Source organism: Apostichopus japonicus, chromosome 15 (assembly GCF_037975245.1).
Source record: "Apostichopus japonicus isolate 1M-3 chromosome 15, ASM3797524v1, whole genome shotgun sequence".
NCBI classification, from domain to species: Eukaryota; Metazoa; Echinodermata; class Holothuroidea; order Aspidochirotida; family Stichopodidae; genus Apostichopus; species Apostichopus japonicus.
In genome coordinates, this window is record NC_092575.1 from 22,279,525 (window position 1) to 22,301,578 (window position 22,054).

Sequence of the window (22,054 nt, forward strand, 5' to 3'; positions counted from 1 at the left end):
TTTACTCTTAAGACACATTTTCTCACTTGTTCTTTTGATAATTAATTTGCTTTCTTTGTAAAGCGCCTCGAGCAGTGAATTTTGTCTACTGATTTGGCGCTATATAAGTCTCATTTATTATTATTATTATTATTGCTATTATTCACATTGATTTGTACATCCCTGCAATTAATATAAAATCTGAAGAGAATGAAATCCCAGCAAAAATGAAAAATGCCATCCCTGATCCCGTCTCTTTGATTTCCCCCAATCAGAGGTTACGCACGGACAGACGGGCTGAGGCCAAAGATTATCGCTGTTCGTGTCCTGCAGTCACAATCTCTCAGACAAGTTGATATTTCCAAGCTAGAACAAAGCCCCTTATCAAGACTTTGTCATCCTGCAAATCCTTAACCAGTCTTGGAAGTAGGGCATACCTCAAAGCTATTGGAGGCCAGGGACTCCCAAAATATGGCTCAATTTGAAATAAAATGCTAAGATAGTGAACTTTGGAAATAAGATGTAGGCTTCTTAGATTTTTTTTTTTCCTCCTTCTTTCCTGGGTAAAATCAGAAGCAGATGCTCTGTGCAAGGTGAAGCCATTTAACAGGAAATGTTTAGTTATAAATGTTTAATTTCAAGAGGTTGATTGACCAGTACAACTTCACTGAAATGAGAGATCATTGGCTGTCAGTTTTCTCTGCTTACAGTTCACTCTAAACTGGCACGTTTTTGTCACTTAAAGGAACACGGTGGATTTAATCCAACTCTCTCCCTGGTTGATTAGAGAAACATGTTTATGTGAAGATACCTAATAGATTAAGATAGACATTAAATCAGTGGATGTTTATCACTCGAGCATTGTTTACTCCAGAAGGATTAAGTTGTTTGGAATTAAAATTGAAATATAAGGTAAGTGTATTGAGGTGATCCATGGTATCTACTTGTGACAGAACAACCAGCTTTCTTGTGCGAAAGTAAATTTTTTATACAATGTTATATTAAAAACACTTTAACGATGGAGCAAATAATTGTTTCGATTAATGTGACATAAATTTGAAAAGAAAATTTTTCTTAACTTCCAATTTGCTTTCTGCATTACATGATTACTAGTTTCAACATGAGATCTACTCCTGGATGACAAATAAATTAATATCAGTTGTTCCCAAAAAAAATCACTAATTACCAGCTGACCTTCATTTCAACAAAAATATAGGAATGTATTTTAGTTTCTAGGAATGTAATCTTAGCTATGTATAAAGGTTTGATTAAAGACAGTTTGTAAACAAATGCCTACAATTTCTTTCAGGATTTAGCAAAACTTAATTCCAGCCATGCTGATATTGAATATCATGCCCGCAATATGTTGGAATAACAGTTAGACGGCACTTGTTAATTGTCTTGGCATAATTACATGGTTTAAAGTGATCTATATATACGAGGGAAATGTTTAACCAGCGCAATAGTATATAAAGCCCAAGTCACATCGGACACAGATTCATACATTGGCATTTCAGGAGGACCCTTTAAGCAGCGATTCAACAACCACACAAAATCAAATACAGGCATAAAAGTACCAAAAAGGAACAGAACTGTGAAACTACATATGGAACCTGAAAAGAGGGGAAATTAGCCACAATATAAGCTGGGAGATAGTAAAGGAATCGAACACGCACAAACGTGAATCGGGCTTGTGCAACCTCTGCGTAGAAGAAAAGCTGGCAATCTTACGTACAAAGGACAGTATAAACAAAAAAACAGAGCTCATCTCAAAGTGTCGCCATGTCAACAAACCCGCCGGACCGTGCTAGGAAGAAATAACATGTTAAGGTCACATACACGAATGTTTACGTCCAGTTGTCTGATGATCGCTGACACTGCAGGCGTGAAACTCGAGTAACAACATGCTGTAAGTTACCGTATAGGTAGACTATATTATGTACTTGCTCTACTTTTATGTAATGAGCACTTTTGCAATAGGATGTGAACATCTGAATCTTTGTTATGTCTATACACTTGCTCAAACCTGCATCTTTGAATTAATTGGAGAACATGCTTTGTGACGAAATTTTCAATAATGTAATAAAAGTGATTAAAAAAAGAGAACAAATTAATGCCTATCAGCTGTTCTTCACACAACCCTTTTGAGCAAACAATCGTGTATTGAGTAGTCTCATTAAAAGTCTGTGATTACTTGGCAACATCAACAATACATGTTTCTCACCATCTTGTGACGGTACTTGAGGACTATAACATCAATGAAAGGTAATAAAAGAGTTAATGGAAGCCAGGATTACTACTTAAAGCCGTGGAATGACGTCCACAAATGGTAAAAAAAACAGACTGATGGATCCAAGGATTACTTCTATAGCCGTGGAAACGATCGTGCCGTTACGCCAACTAGATCAAACATTCCATTAATTATGTTGACATAATCATTAGCTGTGGAGTATAATTCAATCTTGGAAACCCATAGTCTGGACGAGTTTGTAACAAATTGCTCTCAATCTTTGAATCCTGAAAAGGCTGAAGAAAGTGAACCCGTGTAAATTGTCATTATCATATATGTTTCTCTATCTCGGTTAAGTGCTGAGCACATCTTTGGGAGGAAGGGGGTCAAGACGAGGGTAGGGAAGAAAGGAGGAAGTGGGGTGAGGTTGGAAAAACTTGAAATTTGTATAAAATGTATTGTTATTAAAATGGAAATCATGTTATATGGGAAACAAGCAAACTATAGGCGAGGTTCAGCAAGAAAATCTGCAATTGGTACTCTAGCGCGCACCAGCTCGACTGACAACTTAAATAAATGCTGGTCATTTAATAATTAACAAAACCATCTTAGCACTCAATCTGATATGTTAATCCACACATTGTTCATCATATACCGTTAAACCGTTCACTATTTTGTCAAATAACGACCATTCACATTCAAACATCAAAAAGCTGTTTACATCAATCCTTTAATGTAGTATGGCCCACGCTGAATACCGTACATTCACTTCTTCAATATTCGATATACTTGAAAACTTAAATTGAGGAGACAAAATATCTAATAAATCTAATTTTGAAAATGGTAGCAATTTTTCTTGTATGCTAAATTTGGGAGGCAATTAATACTGATCAATGACCCCCTTCGGAGTAGCTTTCTTCCACAAGTCCTAAGATGCTGTTTGGTATCAATTGAAGTTATTTCCATAAATATCTAGAGAACATTACACCGGAATCCGATTGCGTCCTCAGAGTCTAACATTGTCTATCGAAGTATCTGTCAACACTTTTAATACATTTCCAAAGTGGTGTGCTGGCTGATGTACGATAATTCTCGGTAGTGATGATTCTTCGCTTTTGAACATCAATTCTCCCGAGAAATGTGCCTTGGAGGACAAAATCACGAGATAAAAATGTCATCAATGGAAGCAGTTGGAGTATCGCTTGAGTGTCTTCTGACGACAACACCATCTGTGCACTATGAATCATGTCTGAACGATGGAAATGGTTCCAAATAACTTCATAAAAACAAATTCTTATCATGTTGCAAAGGGTCTTAGATGAAGAACTCTCCCCAACCCCACCCCCACGCACCGGAACTTCATTCATACAAATATAAACGTAATCTGATGTCTGAAGAAGAGAAATAAATCTTAGTCACAATATTTAGTATAAGATCACCCAAAAAAGAAAGGTTTGCCAGAGAAAGAATGATTGGTTGCCCCTTTTAATCTTTACTACCTCCCTCGCTGGAGGTTCAAATGCTAACTGATGTCCATGCTAGCTGGTGCCACCAACATTGGTATCACCCTGCCCCCCCAATCCCTCCACTAAACTCACATCTATGCCAGGATCCTAACCAGATGCAAAGTTATCATCCACAGCCCCTCTCCTTCTCCCCCCCCCCCAATCCCCAGTTCATAGAGCTCTATAATTCACTTCTGTTGCAGGTTTCCTATTGTCGGGGAGTTATGAAGGTAGGTAGTTCAGTATGCTGCATTCTGTTAGCCACAAACCATTAGATATTAAATAAAATAAAGAACACCTCAGCAAATTAAAGCATATAAACACCTGAGTATATATGATACAAATTGAGATTCTCAAACATCTGTTTTAGATTTTTGGTTTAAAAATTACTCTTTAATGTTAACCTCTCATCACCAAATTATATTACAAATTTCATATGACATTTCTTAAACCACAGTGGTCTTAGCATTGTATGATCTGGTGACCAGTTCACAGCAAAAACTAAAACTTCACAATAATTTATAATTTGATATATATATATATCTACTACAAAAAAAATTCAAGAAACCGAACAAAAATATGGCTTCAAGAAAAACCTCCTTGTATGTGTACATAACTAAGTAGCAACTCATGGTTTACACAATGAATTGCTTCATAAACCCTACACCAAGGGGCATTTCCAGACCGGGTTCCACGGAAAACCGCGAGAGACCACTTGGAGATGAAACCCACTGTGAAATTCCCGACAAGAATAGGACTGTTCTGCATAACGTACACAGTTTCAGCAAATGAACACATGTACAGCAACTTAAAGCGACATACATGTTTTGTGTCTAGTCAGGGTTTTTACATAGAACTAAGGGAAATTATGAACATTCCTCACAAAAAAAAAGTCTTCAGTAGCCCTGAGGATTGTCATCAGATATTAAAGAGGGAGTCCTAATTTAATATTCTAATTTTGATCAAATAATGCACACTGACTTGTGAAGTTTTTAACTATTAAATCACGTACAGATGGAGTACTAGAAATTTGCTTGCCTGTAAAAACGTGTCACATCAGAGCTTGTCACAAGATCAACGACTAAGACTTCTGACAGGATTGTTAACGAGTAAACGAGTAAGTAATTATTTAATTGCTAAAGCTTTTGTCAAATGATGATGCAGCAGCATGAGACTGCACAGGCATTGACAAAACAGCTGAAAAATTTTTTTGCAAGAAAGCATTGCAGAATTTTATTCATCGTTCGTAATTCAAAACTTTATTTCGAAGAGACAACTGTAGCCATCAGCCTACAGTGTCTTATGTATTTCTTAAAGCATTATACATAGATCTTGAACATTGGCCTACAATTAATGGTTAGTACTACAAGAACTTGTTTGTTACACAACATCCCTTTCAAAGCTGTTTTTAAAGCTTTTCTGGGATGTTGAAATTATGCTCAACTTCTAGAAATGATGGAAATTGGTGGAGGTCACAGATTGTATCCAGAGATAACCTTTGGAATTGGAATATGTATTTTGCATACTGTAGGTGCAGTACAAGAGTTGTTTAAGAAAAAGTTGAAACAAGATTCACAATTCTACATGGTAACACAGTAGACTATATATTATTTATGGTATTCCATATTCCAATTCTGTTACAAGAAAACAATCCATAACCTGGGGCAAGGTTTCTTATGTTTAAGAAATCATACACATATTCAAAGTGATGCAACATGCTAAAAAAACATAATGTAGGTACAGTAAAATAGTTGTTTCAGGAAAAGTTTGAAACAAGATTCACAATTATACATGGTAATACAGAAGATATATTATTTATGGTATTCCATATTCTAATTCTGTTACAAGAAAACTATAAATCACCCGGGGCAAGGTTTCTTATTTTTAAGAAATCATGCACATCATCAAAGTGATGCAACATGCTAAAAAAAAAACTTCAGGAATAAGCTTTTAGTTTTCTTGGCATGGAATAAAGGAAGCTGATGGATGAGTTTTTCGGCGGGGTGAACAAGACCATTAGCATACAGTACGAAATTTTAATAGCTTGCTGTATAGGCTACTGTTATGTTGACTAGGAGAGGGGTTATACTAGGGGGGTTATACATACAGTAGTAGGGAGGTGAAATAAAGACTACGAATGCAGCAAATGGTACCTAAACCTGTAGCAACCTGGGGCAATATTAAACTACTACCAAGGTGATTACATATACACCTGTGACTATACTTTAATGAGCCCAATTAGCTTATTATTTCATCATGACTGTATATATATATATATATATATATATATATATATACATATATATATATATATATATATAATTGTAATGAGTTGGAAAATCCAGAACAGTGAAAAAACTTCCAGCCTCTACCATGATTTGAACCCGGACCTCCCGCTTTATATGGGGACACCCTAACCACTAGGCTATGGACGCTGATTGTACGTCCAAAGGTTCAAAACCAGTAAGGAAGGTCGTAATTCCACTGTAGGCGTATATATATATATATACATATATATATATATATATGTATATATATATATAAATGTGTTGTAGAAGTGTCTGTATATCTGTCAGTTTGCATACATGTGAGGAATACCCTGCTAGCATTCTTAGAGAAGTCCTGCTATGACTCAAACATAAGACCCTATAAGTGTTATAAGTTTCAGAAGCAACAGACATGTTTCCTTCAGGTGTTTCACAGATTGTTTAACAGTTTTCTTCAAAATCTTCTTTTATTTTGCTTTCCTTGTTCTAGTCTTTTAACCTTACTTTACTCTAAGTCAAATGTTCCTTTAAGTCCTACATAATAGGCCCCCAGAGTGGCAGCCAGCGTGACACCTTACATTAACTTCACTAGTGTCCTCCTAGAGTTTAGGGCAAATCTCCTGTTGGGTATGGGTTTGGAAAACACAGTAGGGATCATTTGGGGGATTAAAAATATACCCAACAATGTAATACAGTGAACCAGTCATGGATATTCACACAGGTGTATTCATAGTGTAAAACCACAAGACCTCTAAGATGAAGGTTCCATCTTCACCTGCAAGGTATGCAATGACAGTTGGTGCATGCTAGCACAAAGTTTTTGAGAAAGGAGAATGAATTTTCTGTATTTAGTATAAAGGCCTTACTAAAACTGTGTTAATCTAAATTCCTTGCATTCAATCTTATAACTATTTAAATTTGATATGATTTTGCATTTAACAAAAACATCTGGTTTAATCTTGCAATTCTTCAGCAGTAGTTCTTCCTGCAAAGAGTACTCTTTCGGAGGGTGGGGGGGGGGGTTGGGAGATTGGGAGGGCAGTGGGATGTATTTGAATTGCCAACAGCAATGGTTAAACCTGATACAGTTTGGTTAAAGGTGTTGAGCTATTTTCAAAGGAATTATGAATGATACCAGAAGGATCTAATAAGAAACACTTTTTTTTTTACCTTTCAGAGGTGACTTGAGAGTAGCCTCTATTAGTCCACCTTGTAGTTGCAGACTCTTCGGATCTTGCGCCAGACCAGATGCAAATGCCGCCAGGGCATCTGCATGTCTCCCCAGGCATTGCAACGCCACTCCTTGCCGATAGTAGGCCTGCAAAAATAACCGAAGAGAAATATGGTTTTGTTAGTAACTGGAGAATATCACTTAAGACTGCAATCATAATCAAGAACAATTTAAGATATTTGGACACATTGCATGCAGATACATGTATATTATATAAATAAATATATTCTGTATGCCAAAGATCGACCAATGTGCAACAATAAACAAAGAAGGAAATAATGTATAGATATATTTATAAAATAAAACTGTCAGCAAACTGCTTATATCCACTAGAGGGCCTGTGTAATAGAATGTGTAAAAGTAAGTTGGCCTGACGTTTCGATCCTAGCAGGATTTTCTTCAGAGGCTTCTTCAGAGGCTTTAGCCTATGAAGAAGATCCTGCTAGGATCGAAATGTCAGGCCAACTTACTTTTACACAGATATATATATATACAGTATATTTCCTTCTTTGTTTATTGTTGCACATAGGTCAATCTTTGGCATACAAAATGATTATATTAACCTGAGGAAAGCCTTAAATTGCAAGCTCCAAAAATGGTGCAACGCCTATTAATTTAACCTGATTACCTAATTATGGGTTAATTAAGTACTGAGATAATCCAAAGATGATGTTACAAACGTTCATGGATTCTTGTATTGAAGAAGTATCACATGAATATCATGAAAACAGTGTGATAAAGTATACAGAGAAAGATATATGAATTAGAGAGAGAGTACAACAAATATTGTGCTGCAAATTTGTTCCTGTGAGAAAGAGAAAGGCAGGGTAAGGGGGTAGGGTAAGGTAAGGGTGTGGTAAGAGAGGGTAAGGGTAAGGGAGGGATAGGGTTCACAGAGGGTTCTTGATCATAGTGACAGGAAGGGGGATAATATTGGCCCGTGACATTTGTCCAATATCTTTGCCAGACAGGTAAAGATGTTCTGGTGATTCGTTAGCAAACTTATGACTGAAATATGAATCTTGAATAAACAATAGATCGGTCAATTGGAAAGAAAATCTGTCATATTCTTCTTTCTTTCTTTTTCAATTCCACAAAATGTTCCTTGGCGTTTTGATTGCTACACTACAACTAAAGATAAGACCAAAAATAAACTCTTGGCTGACTGGAAAACCATCTATGGTCAACTTGAAGGAAGAAGATATCTGCAAGTTATGAAAAGCATAATTTTTTTCCCCCTCTAAATTTTCCTTCAAAAAGAAGAAAAAAAAGCACAATCCAGAGATTTATCCCGGATAGAACATTGATGGATAAAATGAAAGAGAGAATCGCTCGAAGGTCACTTAGTAATTCATCCCGATGCCCCGACCGTTTCCTGTTTGAGGTATGAGACGGGCAGCGCCTGCGGCATTCAGGGCTGCACTTTTCTTTGCCGAGTGCCTCGTCTTTTCTCATCGCATTAATGAGTGATGCATCAATTTTGAGGATCAATCTCTGGCTTCGGATGCTCTGACAAGACAAACGTCTGTTTCCATAACGATGGAAGAGGAAGCCGATCGTGCTCTGACATCTTATCTTTATCAAAATTATGTAAAAACCGATCCGACGGAAAAAAAACTAATACCGAACATGAAACACGTCTATAAAAATTTAACATAAACATGTACTATTGGGCCCCAAAATTCAGCCTGCTAAAATTACAGAAAGTTTTTCAAAAGTACTTCATCCCTCAAGGGGCAAGAGGGAATTAAGGAACATGTATAGTCTTTTACACACGAGAACCGTAGCACATATATACGTACGGTCCAACGTGATGTTTGACATTACTTCTGTAAGTGGAGAGGCCATGTTTACCCCGCCATTAAGCGCATTAGTAGCAGAAAAAGTCACGGTGTTCACTTTTAATGCCTGTTCTGAAATCAGTGTTACCTCGTGTTTTGGTCAAATAGGATAAACAAGTCGTGGTGTACCCTGCGACTCAGCCATTCACATACTCATGATTCATGGCATATAGATCAGTCTAGCCACTTTAGCTGGCTGTCGAGTTCTATTTCGTGATCCGCCTCCTTTGTTGGGCATTCAACATTAAGGCGACACAAACCCTAACCATGAATGTAAACGGTATATATGGTAGAGATAACCGTCACGAACGACTTACCCAAACCAGCGAAGAAATATTTTATTTTATTTGGAAGGTATCATCAGATTTAATGCTCCAATCCTCGCATGCAAGGCTAAAAGACTTGATCAGGTCTAAAATATGACATCATCAAGCCACATGTGCTTCAATGTTTTATGACTTTTCATTATTTTCTCTTAATTCAATTTCTATGATGGAGATGCACTTTGCAAATTTAGGCTGAATCTAAATATATACATTAACTAATGACCACAATAGTTTCGGGTCAAAAATGTTTACATTCCACCTTGATAGTATGAAAAGACGAAAGAGAAAATAAAAGGCTTCAGATCCTAGCAGTACTATGACATCACAGATTTACAGATTTATCCATTTTATGCTCATAGACACTTAAAAAAATTCATCAAAACATCATGCCAGTTATATAGTTGTGCTATCTGTACACACAGCTACCAAGTAACACTATACGCATCACAAAATGATAATAATAATTTGAAAATGGACAGAGAGCCTTTTGTATGCACATAAAGCCCTCTCTTAGGCCAACTTATGTATAGAAGAATAACTCTAGCAGAAAGCAATTGAAATTTTAATAACATCTGCTTGCAGTTTATTTTAATAACATTCCACTTCACTGAGTCAGTTTTTCCAATATATGTATATTGTAAACCTAAACAGCATCTCAAAAATACTAATTACTTTGGGTTTTATTGCTACATATAGCATACTGGTATCATGTCTCTTGTTTTGTTGGTAATTCTGTGATGTGTGTTTTAATGAGATGCGTGAAAATTAATCTTTTATTAGATGGAAGACTTAGAGCCCTGACCTTCTCTGGGGATGTATATAGACTTGTTTCTCCAAAACTTTCAAATTTAAGACCAAGACTGTGAAATGTTTCTACAAACTGGATGACAATGCTAAATTAAAGTAAAAAAATAATTCAGAAAAAAATTTCAGCCAGTTACCATCAAAGGAGAAAGAAATCAAACAACCATTTTTAAATTCTATCGTAGAGAAAGCCCAAATATCTATGGAAAATCTAGTTCCATTAGGGTTATTATCAGGCTTTACACTATGAGAGTAGTGTCATAGTGCTGCCATTTGTGATGTCAAAGTGCCACAAAGTGCCATAGGTGGTGAAGCCATTTTCCCCTTTGTTATTCTTTTCAACTTTTCATAACATAACATCGTTGTTGGACACTGAAACCAACACCAAATGTTACATTAACTTCTAGAGATTGCAAACCCAATCTCTACATACAATACAGAAAAGTACGTACATTGAACACAGCTGTGATAAATAAAAGAAAACCATAAATAATTATAGCATATGTGTTGTTCGATGATGTCTTGTTGTGTAATGATGGATGCTTACTTAGTCTTAGCCCAATACTTCCTTCAGTTTCAACTCAATATGACTCTTTTTATATAGGAACATGACACACCCTTAAAAGCACTAACAAACACAGCAGTCGCTTTTAGAGATAAATACAGCCAGACCCAATCAATAATAATTCTAGATGTCTTCAAAAGTGCACAAGCAGTTCACCCTTGATTGGACTTTACTGTTCAAATCAACTTTGTTAGTTTTTTATAAATAAACAGACTGAATGAAAGTCATAACTTGTTCAAATTTACAGCCTTAGGGGAACACGGAAACTAGTACAGTCATTCTCGAAACCAGGCCACTTTCAGGTTTTTTGTTAAATAAAAAAATAACTGCATCCATTCGATGACCTACGTCTTTGTGGACAAGTTGACTTATGGTTGTGGACTTTTAAGGTTAAGGTATTGTGACATCATTTGACTTTAGTAAACATAAACATACAAACAGTAAGACCCTAGGGTAATAAACTTAAGAAGGAAATAATCTTTTATATAAGATAAATAAAGCTGAATTGAACAAGTGACCAGAAAAATTGCTAAATCTATTGACTAAATCCTTCAGGTTCACAAACGAAGGTTTGTATTGAGAGAACAATTGAATTGTCCTACAATTCTTCAGTTTCACAAAAATTGAATCATATAAAAGACGGTTGAAAGTGCCACATGCCATAAAAGTTATACTTTTTTTATATCAATGATTGGGAAGGAGGTGTAGCTGGGGGGGGGGGGTGAGGCAGGATGGGTGAGTAGAGGATACATGGGTTTTCATATAATACAGCTTGTCAGCTCACTAAACCAAGGAATCCTTGTAAAACCTCCTTGACTAAACGCACTGCATAATTGAATGCATGCTGTCTCAATCATAAATGCTACAGGGTGATCAATTGTAATATTGTCAACATGGGGGGTTATTAAGCCATGTGTGATCATCTCATGTAGTAATCGATTTTCTTAACCTCATTGCATCATTATTCATATGCATACACAGAGACAATTAAAATGATCCCATCAACATATAGGGTGATTTTTAGGAGGAAGCGTATCTTTTATAGATTAAATCAGTCGATCTAAGCCAATGATGATAATCCACACTGTGCATAGGACTGTACGTGTATACAGTTCCTCTAGTCATGTGACCTCTGTAACCATCTGTGGTTCACCTTACTGTATATTTCCAAGTTTCCAGCAAAACATCAATAACCATACACAACCAAAATGAAACATTAGGACAATCTGGACATTGCCAAAACTGATGGTGTATACCCCAATCTGTCACAGCAAAGAGCCCGTCCTTTAAAGTGAATTTGATCGTTTTCATTTTATCCTAATTCATACTAAAATCTGGTAACAATGGGGGCTCTCCAGAATTTCAACTGAGGGAGTTGTCACATAGCTCTTCATGTGTCTGACGAATGGTGTTTATCTGATCTCCGAAACAGAGTGACACGATAGCACTCACAAGCATGCAAATACATATGCGTGATAGGTCATAGGATACTTCAAGGCTACACTTGTGCAGTATTGCTGAATGAACAACGTGTATAAGAAAGACAAGATGAGGAGAGATGCATAAAACTGTTAGTTTGACTTCACAAACATCTTTCAATAGATGTCTTCTTCAATATAATTAAGGACAAAACTTGTGAATTCTTTCAGTAATCAGCTCAAGGAACCCCCCCCCCCCCCCCAATACTACTGCTCTTGATTATGGAATTTACACTCATAGAAACAACTTGCTAATTTTGTGAAACTAGATAAACGACCGACATGACAGCGCCCTCTATTAATTTCGTTCATGACTGGAGGGCCCTTTTGAGTTCACTAGCTTGACACAGTCGAGTTTTATCTAATATAGTGATGTAAGGACTTCTTTTCTTCACGTTTTAAAGGTTTCCTTATCAAATTTAATTGATACTGCATGATTTGCATAAAGTATCTGAGAGCCACAAAAGCAAAGTTTATCTATCATTAATAGACAACATAAACCAAACATCAGAAAGCCATTAATGTTTTATTTCTTTTACCCTGTATTTATTGACTAACCTGTAATTACTAGGAAGTGTAGAATCAACTTCAAAGAATCTGAAACCGGTCAATATCCATTACTAAAGTTCCTCTTGAATTTACATAAATTATTGAAAGTAAAAAGGATCAAGTTCCATCTCATTTCATGCATGCACTAAAAATTCCATCCATATGCCTTTTCAATTTGTCAAATCCATTAAGGTAAAAAAATGCCACAAAAAATTTCAAACACTGAGTAAGAAAAGCCTGTACCCCAGTTGAGATATTAATATATATATTTTTTTCTGTTATTTTATAATATACTATACCTATTACTGATAGTAGATGCCTCTCCCTTCTCTACTTAGTGATCACTGATGTATCATCTCTTCTTGGAGATTGCTTACATAAATTTCAAATTAATCATTTGGTGATCAACATGTATGATAGCTAGCTCTGATAATTAACAGAGAGAAGAAAGCGGAAACAAATTTTTTTTTTTTTTTCAATTTAATAGTTCATTCACATAAACAGTGGGTAACACCTTCTTCTCTGCATGTAAGATATAATAAAGCTTTACCCCTAGACCCCATTGCTACTCAACATGTAGGTCAACTTTTACGATCAAAACATTCTACCTCCCATTATGTAATGTAATATGAAAACCTGTAAGAATGAACCCCTCCAAAAAACAAATTCTAACAATATCTTCAGATGTTGTAAACATTTCATATTCAAACCAATTCTGGAAATTCTGAAACATGAGGCACTATGTAGTCTCACACATTGTTTGTCAATAACGCAACATGTTGACTATATGGGTCAGAGCTAGTGGTAATTAGGTGAACAGCAATCATGAAAACGTGGCGCACAATGGGGCTCTCCCCTCTACCATGGACAAAGTTATATAGAGGGGGCTGTCATACCTAATTCCGCAAAACTGTTGCTATGAGTTGTGAGTAGCTCGTTAGTAGCACCTGCACATAAGTTTGTTAATTATTGAATAGACCATAGATCTGATTTTGAAACATGTATCCAAAGTTTCAAGCCAGACAAACTATTCACACACTTCAACTTGTCCTTCCTAAAACGTGCATTTTGTTCGGAAAAAAATGGACAATTGGAACTTTGAACTAGTATTCATATGCTCTTCTATGCAAGTTCAACCGGCGTGTTGGCAAGGGAACATGTTACGTTGATCCACAGATCTGTAAACAGTAATGATCACGCACATAAGGACCTATACGACAGCACCCTCTATTGAAACGCTAGAGGGCAGCTGTACAGCCGCACTTACACATGTGCATTGTACTTGCGAGTTACACGATGTTGTTCTGTAATTACATTTGATGAACTGAATATTAAACAATCAAAGAGACTTAATTAAGTACAAATTAATCTATACTTTCATGTTTGTAGTCTTCATGATTTAAGTAACTACTAATAATGTTAATGTTAGCAATTGCTCATGTGCTCTGTTCAAGTTCTACCTAGAAAACATTAATCATATCAACAACAATTTTTGTAGAACACTGAAATGACACTTTCAATGCTCAGCAATTCTAGGCCGAAGGTCAACTTGGGGCCATTGTTTCAAATTACATAAAATACTTACTTGACCAAACATTAGAGGATGAGAAGTTAAAAGCCTTAGAGGGGATTCTAAACTGAGCTTTTCATATAAATCAACAGTTCCGTAGCCTCCTCCCCCTGAACTTTATCGAACTCTTGAGGGGCACACCGTAGGCATATCACTCTCACCCTAAGTAGCCTGTATTGAAAAGCTGCTGTATAAATATATAGTCACATTCGAAAAATCACCATCATGACCAATTTGGCAATAAATGGAAATTTGACTTCTCTTGGGAATGCACAAGTTATGGTGTGAAAGAAAAATAGATTCCAAACACTTAGGTTCTAATTGAGAGGGTAAATGTCCCTTTGGGCTATTTTGTAAAAGCAGTGACCATCAACTATATACCTTTTCTGGTGAAAACAATTTCCCTTTGGGGGGAAGAGCGGTAGGTTTATGGGCCCTTCATTTGAATATCTGAGTGAGAAAATGGAGAAAATCATTTGAATTTTTTCTGGTCTTGGCCTCTCTTGACCAACATCAGTAATCAACACTGCAGCCAGATATAATGTTTGCAGACTCACAAGTGCTATAACATTCACTTTTAAAGTGAGGCTTTGTCTGGAAATACGGTTAACTTGACATTTCATAAAACTTCTTCTACCGAGGCATTGATAACTAAAAGAAACTATAAAACAATCAGCTAATGTTAGTACACCAGAGTTTGACAGAGTTTTGCACTTATGCTAAATAATTTTGATAAGAAAAGAAATGTTTTTAATGAATATGTTATTGTGAGTTGGATTTCACCATCTTTTACTCATTCTGGAATTTAGTGATAAATCTCAACAAAGAGAGTTTATCATAGTACATGCTATCTATGACTGTGTTGTATATAAAACAAAACGCTTGCAGGTAAATTATTCAAATTAATGGTTTATTGGATAATGGTTATTGTGAAACTTTGTGACAGTTATTATGCAGACTTATAAAGTTGGATTAAAATTATATCAGATGTATTAAGGAACTAATTAATAGCATTATGATGCAGCTATAGTTGACTGGTTCGACTAAAATATTCAATAAATATCGTAAATTTTATAACTCAATTCAGCCTAACATTATTCCCCCAAAATGCTTTTTGATCAACTGAGAAATCATGAAATCCACTATCGTGACCATGCAAGTAAACAGCAAACAACGATAAAATAGATAATCTTTCAAAAGTTGATGCTGGAAGATTCAACCCTAAAATTACAAACTGGAGCCATATACCACATCTGCATTAGGGGTTACACATAAGTACAAGAGTTATCTGAAGTCGTAGCCATGGTTGGAAAACCTCCTACAGACACTATTGGTAGTACCTCCAATTTCCTGCTATTGTTCTCAATGCAGACAACTGCATCACTCGTATACAAACAACAAGGTATGCATTGTGCATGGGCCACTGTAGATCCAGGTACACTAAACCATGGTAGGGAACACAGTACCATGGTATGTTAGAACCCAGTACCTGTAAACGCAGGTACACTAAACCATGGTTGGGAACACAGTATACAGTATGTTAGAACCAAGTACCATGGACCCACTGTAAACGCAGGTACACTAAACCATGGTAGGTACAGGGCACCATGAAGCCACTGCAGAGAGGTCACCGGGGGCGCAGTGCTAAAATTATACCAGTGGCGTCTAGGTAGACTAGGAAATGTGCGTTAGTGTTGTAGGAGACAGGTAAGAGAGGAGTGAAGTAAATCCAGGTACACTAAACCATGAACCTAGAACCTAGTACCATGGACCCACTGTAACACAGGTACACTAAACCATGGTAGGAAACACAGTACCATGGTATGTTAGAACCCAGTACAATAGACCTAGGAAAGGCAGACTCTCTTATTATATGGTTAAACCCTATACTACTGACACAGGTGCACCCCTGTACCAATGACCAGGTGCTCTTGTCCACGGTAGAGGAATGCCATGATATGAGTCCCCCCTGAAGCAATTAAAGAACCAAGTACACTAGACGAAAAACAACGGCATGTTAGACCCATGCAGTATCCTGTTACATCCAGGATAAACTAAAACCATGTTAGGGAACACAGCCTAGGTATATTACACCCCGGTACTACATGACTCCTGGTCTACACTATACACCACAGTAAGGAACACCCTCCTATACATGAAACGCCTCATTACCCTACATCCAGATACACTACCATCACATAAGGTACATCATTGTGTGATAAAATTATAGCACAATAAATACCTTTTTGTTTAGTTGCCATTTCAGCATCCTTGAGATGAACCTCTGGATAGTAGACCTAGCACGCCATTTACAAACCGTCTTCTGCTTCCAGTGGCAAAGTGAAGGAAAACTGTTCGCAGAGATTGGCAATTCTGTCACCATTGTTTTGTCTGCCCAAATGTAACAGCATACTTTCAACTTAAAGGTAAAAGTTTGGATCCCAACAGACAAATTTGCTTTCTTTTGGGCGGTAGCAAAATTTCTTATAATGTCATCTTAACATACCAGATCGCTAGAAATGCTTGAAAACATGCCGGGTAGTCCAAAGATGTCGAAGAGAATTGAGTGTGGAAAATTCTATCTAACGTTAATACCGAAGGTGCCGTTCCACATAATTCCATACTCATATTCAATCCCTGAAAATTGTTGCTGTTATAGAGTCGGATCAGAAAGAAAAATTCCCTAACATTAAGTCATTAAGTCTTGATAAGAATGTCCCATCACATTACTTTTGTAGATTTTTCATCTGTAAATTTCCTTGAAAAACATATATAACGGAAACTTCAACAACCATACACAGACTGGATTCTAACCATAAGTTTGCAGTACAGCTATTTTGTTTACCTTGCTGTCGATGTCTCTTAGAGAGTTCAATGGCTGCATGAGCTAACGTTGAGAGACATTAAAGTGATCAACATGATTAGAGTAAACATTTGTCCTCATATCCTCTGATACAAGTGAGTAAGCTAAGGAAAACATTTCCAAAGGCTTGACCTATTTAGTAAACATCAACACCAGGTATGTGAACAGCTTGTCAAAACCTCTATGCTTTCATTATCCAGTGCCAAGCTCGGACTAAATATTTGTTTCAAAATGTTATCTCTGGGATTGTTTTAGGCCAACCATGAGATGCTATCAGATGGTTATCGTTCGTCGCAACAATCTCGACTGACAGCCAAATATTTCAAAATTTAAACACCTCACCCGAAAACGATTTCCTGGAGTTTAAAATTTCCTGCTCAAAACCCCTGATGGTCATCAGAAAGTGTGACCAAATCGATTGCACTGTTCAACTTTTTATCAAATCAATCTCGATAAAAGCTAAGCCCAGATTGCCACTTTGGAAGGTACTGTGTGGTAAAGTTTCCAGGATAGAATTGCTCACCCTGGTAATCCTAGGCCAGCCTTATTCTAAAAAGCAATTGCCTTAAACCATCCAATTGATTTTATAGACTGATTAAATCAGTAAAGTCCATGCTTTAAATGAATTGATTGGCAACATGAGATGGAACACCCTGCTGCTTTTATTCTTTCTCTTTCCTTGTTGTTCAGGTTTTGGAGCATAATTCTGAATGTATGCCCTATCTTCTATAAACAGAGTTTAACCTCGTTTAACCTGACAACTTGCTATTTTCTAAGGGTGCAATTTTTAAAAAAAATTTGTGTCTATTTTTGTATTCATTATAACTCCTGAGGAATATTGGTGAATAAATTCAAAGCCAAATTCTCTTCAGGCTCCATATTAATCATCATGTTGTACAAATAAAGCTCTTGTAAATTTTTACCAATTAGACAGTATTGCTAAGTGTAAATCTGTCCTCTGGCTATATCCTTTTCATGTTAAGACTGCCCTCTTTTTCTTTTTTTTTTACTTCTCTCACTGATTCAGTAAAAGAACAAGTAATAAAATCCACACAAAGTCTAATTAAATGTTGTTGCTGTGAGGGATCAGATTCAGAGACTTGGATTATTAAGCAGCAGAAAACTGAATTATTTTACATTGCGGCATTTTAATACATGTCTACGTATCCTTGTATTCCTTGTCAGTGAATTAATATGTTCTACATAAACAGTTAAAATACTTTCACGAACAAGTGAAGGTGTGATCATTTCGGAGAAAACCTTGAACGATCTTCGTACTCATTCTGTTCCGTAAAGAACACATCAAAGCGAAAGTGATAAAATCCACCAAAAAAAAAAAACACTTCAAACTTCATCAGATGCAAACTTGAACAAAAAATTTCCTTCAGCAAAATATCACATGAATCCCAAGAATAAATATATGTATCCAAGTTGATGTTTTATTATGTCCTCCAAAAGTACTCACAAGTTACAGTGACTTAAAAAGCAGGATTTTGTGTAATTTCCATAACCATTATTGACAGTGACATAGTACAAACATATTTGTGCCTCTTCCAAAGTTACTGAAATTTTGACACAAAAAAAAAAAAAATCACACATACTCCAACAGCAGTTTTGAATGAAAAAGTTAAAATCCACCACAAAAAGATGACTTGAGGCTAGTTTAAATATAAAGATAAATATGACCATGTAACAGCAGTCACCATCAAAACTAACAGCCTGTTCCAGTAGCAACATCTATATCCACTCATTGACTGACAGAGAGTGAAGCCCCCTGAAAGGCTGTTACTTGTACAGACGTACAAACAGCGTGCTGCCATTCAATATTGCTCAACCATTCACAGCCAAGCTTAGAAGCTATCTATATATATATGGTCTACACACTGTCTGTCTGTGTAACACCGAAGAGGCTGAGGGCAACACTATATTAATATTGAATTTTTCCACTATTTTTCTATGGCAGAAAGGAGGTTGGTAGGGGCTTCAACAGCTGATTTGCTGTTTTCACAGCATGTACAAATTGGGAGTCAAAGAAAGAGTTGACTGACCTAGCGTTTAACAATTATCACTTTTGCAGCCAGCCCGCCCGCTCGCCCGTGTATAGTACTGATTCCACCCGGAGAAAACTTTTCTCTATTGACATTACGAATCAACTGTCTTACTCTTGAGTGACAATAGACTATAGACTAAGGTGGACTTGGAATGTTGTTCTTGTTCGATAGAAAGCTAATGCACTGAAGCAAAAGGTCTCTGTGGGCAACCAATGACAGCAGGGGTTGCCAAGTTTTGTGAAAAGAACCAAACTATGTCATGTTTGCTATTCTAGTCTAAGTGGGTGTCAAGTTGAAGGCAATTGATGGACAGAGATTCATTTAGAAGCGATCACGTTACAGAAACGAAGGACTCTGAGATGCTAGCAGTCTCATGGTAAAGACTCCTTGACACATTTTAGTCAGCCCTGTTATGTATTGGATATAAATGGGAATGACATCAACACACCGTGGACTTTTTTCCTAGATACGAAGTAAACAGCTAGGTGGGTAAAGAAAAACTGTACACAAACTGCAAAAGTAGGTAAGCCAATATCCTTAGAAATCCAATGTGGCAAATAAAACATTCCCAAAAAACACTTTTTGGTAACAAATGCCGCTCAGTAACTGGATACATTAAAATAAGCACAGGTGGTGGCATAGGTGACACATGTGTGTATCCAACTCTCTTTCAGTATGTATCAGTGCTATGTATCTGAATAACGAGGTTAAACTGTATAACACTGGATGGCACACTGTCAATGCTTCTTCATATGTTGACTGCATTTCTTAAGCTAACTGACAGTTATTTGAACTACACCTACTAAACCCAATGTTTGCCAACATCCACACAATTCCTGTGGCCAAATCCCTACTTGAACCATGGTACTACAATAGGGCCAAGGCTTCAAGTATGGTTTTAATGGCTATTAAATGCCTCCTATCTTTAAACCTTTTAAATTCTGACTGAAAGTTTATTAAAACAAGTTCCAATGGTTTGGTTTTTAGTTGTATTGATTAATTGATTACTTATTGTAAATAAAAAGTAGCTTATTTCACAACAGTTCATTGGAGGAGGTAATGCCTGATGGTGTTACTAAAGTAGTAGATAGGCCATATGTTAGATCTAGGACTATTTAACTCTTGCTTCAGACTGTGGTCACATCATGAGAGATAATCTCTGAGGTTTAATCCTCTTAAAATGTCACCAGTCAATAATACTATGTAAAGAAAGGAACTGGGGCGTATCCCATCCTCTTATGAGCTTTCTAAACAGGTGTCAAGACACCTACCGGTACCGGATGTTGATTAACTTCAACATCAAAATCTTCTGTAGAAAAAAAAACAAGACTGATGATAACTGAACTATGGTGTAAAGTAATGGTCACCAAATTATTGGGTCGTTACCCAAAAATGCATCAGGGAAAAAACCCAGAAAGCCAGCAGGGTTAGTGATTCATTGCCTTTGTAAGTTTATATATTCATCTGATTGATAGAGCAACTGAGGGAAATGCGTCCTGACATCTAGTTACCAGAATATCAGAAAAGAGTTCCAGATAACTTGACCATTGCCAAGGTTTTATCCTTCTGTAAAGAATGTCTAATAACCTTAAACAACCATTGACTTGAAGCGAACTAGAAGTCTCAACTTGAAAACAGAATTATCCAGCTACATTCATTGCCTTTAAGGTTTTTACACATTCTCCCTTGCTGACTTCAAATGAACCTTTGACTTCCACAACAAAAGTACTGGGCCCTAGTACTCATTATAGGAAAGTCATATATACCAATATGACATCTGATGAAACTGCCTTTCATATGATGTCATGTTTACAATTTCCAGAGTGTAACCTCTGCTGAACCCAAATGACCAGCACCCAAATGACCTGAGCCCTCCCACAAAAACAATAGGGTTCTTTGTACTAATTATAAGAGAAGCCATAGCCATACATACCAGCTACTGCAGTTTTCTATCTGGATAAGAAACGTTAAAGTATTGACACTTGGTGACCATAAATGAACTCTGACCTACATCAAGTTGTGTACAAACTATACAATACACAAGGCTATCACATAATGCATATGAGCTCCTTTCATGTTCTGGAAGATATAGTACTTTTCATATATTCACATTTTGCCCACTGCTGACCACAAATGACCTTTGACCTCCAAAATACGGTTTGATGAGCTAAGTACAAGAAATCCACATGTCAAATATAAGAACTGCATAGGCGATCTTCCTTGCGATATCATAAGTTTACAAGATTTTCACATTTTTTGGCCTATGCTGACCTCAAATTAACTTTAAACATTCATAAAAAGTACTACATATAGTCTAATCACCAACAGCAAGCTACATACCAAGTTTGAACTTCCTGCAACTTCTACTTCTTGATATATTGTGTGAACAATGTTTTCAGACTTTGACCCATGCTGACCTCAAATGACCTTTGACCATTACCAACAACAATCTCAAACCAGTTCTACCTAAGGGAACCTAAATACCAAATATGAAATGTACCCCAGTTATCCTGAAGTTAGAACGTTTACAAGCAAGTGACACATACATACACAAACACACACACCATCACCATCGCATAGCTAGCTACCTTCTGCTTTCGTTCAGCAAGGGAAAAAAATTGCTGGGGCGCAGAATTTTTCCAGATATCAGAATATTAATCTACATACCGTTTTCTAAACTTGCCACATCCATACAATCCAAGCTAACCTGAATTCTGCATTCTGAACCTCTATCTGGAGGGGTTGGGGTTGTGATCTGTTGGGTCATAGTTCAGTCATCATGGATACTCCTGGGT

General features: G+C 36.6%; 1 protein-coding gene across 5 annotated transcripts in view; it reads right to left on the bottom strand.

Moving 5' to 3' along the window:
* The window catches only part of LOC139981065 (tetratricopeptide repeat protein 28-like), a 109,581-nt gene that overhangs the window by 31,611 nt on the left and 55,916 nt on the right, over positions 1 to 22,054 (bottom strand). For 3 of the 5 annotated variants that reach the window (XM_071993210.1, XM_071993213.1, XM_071993209.1), the window contains exon 3: positions 7,152 to 7,299. In XM_071993210.1, coding sequence (XP_071849311.1) covers positions 7,152 to 7,299 — 148 coding nt within the window. Of the gene's footprint in view, positions 1 to 7,151; positions 7,300 to 16,587; positions 16,881 to 22,054 lie in introns of those variants that run through there. The other 2 variants (XM_071993215.1, XM_071993214.1) reach the window with 1 other exon arrangement.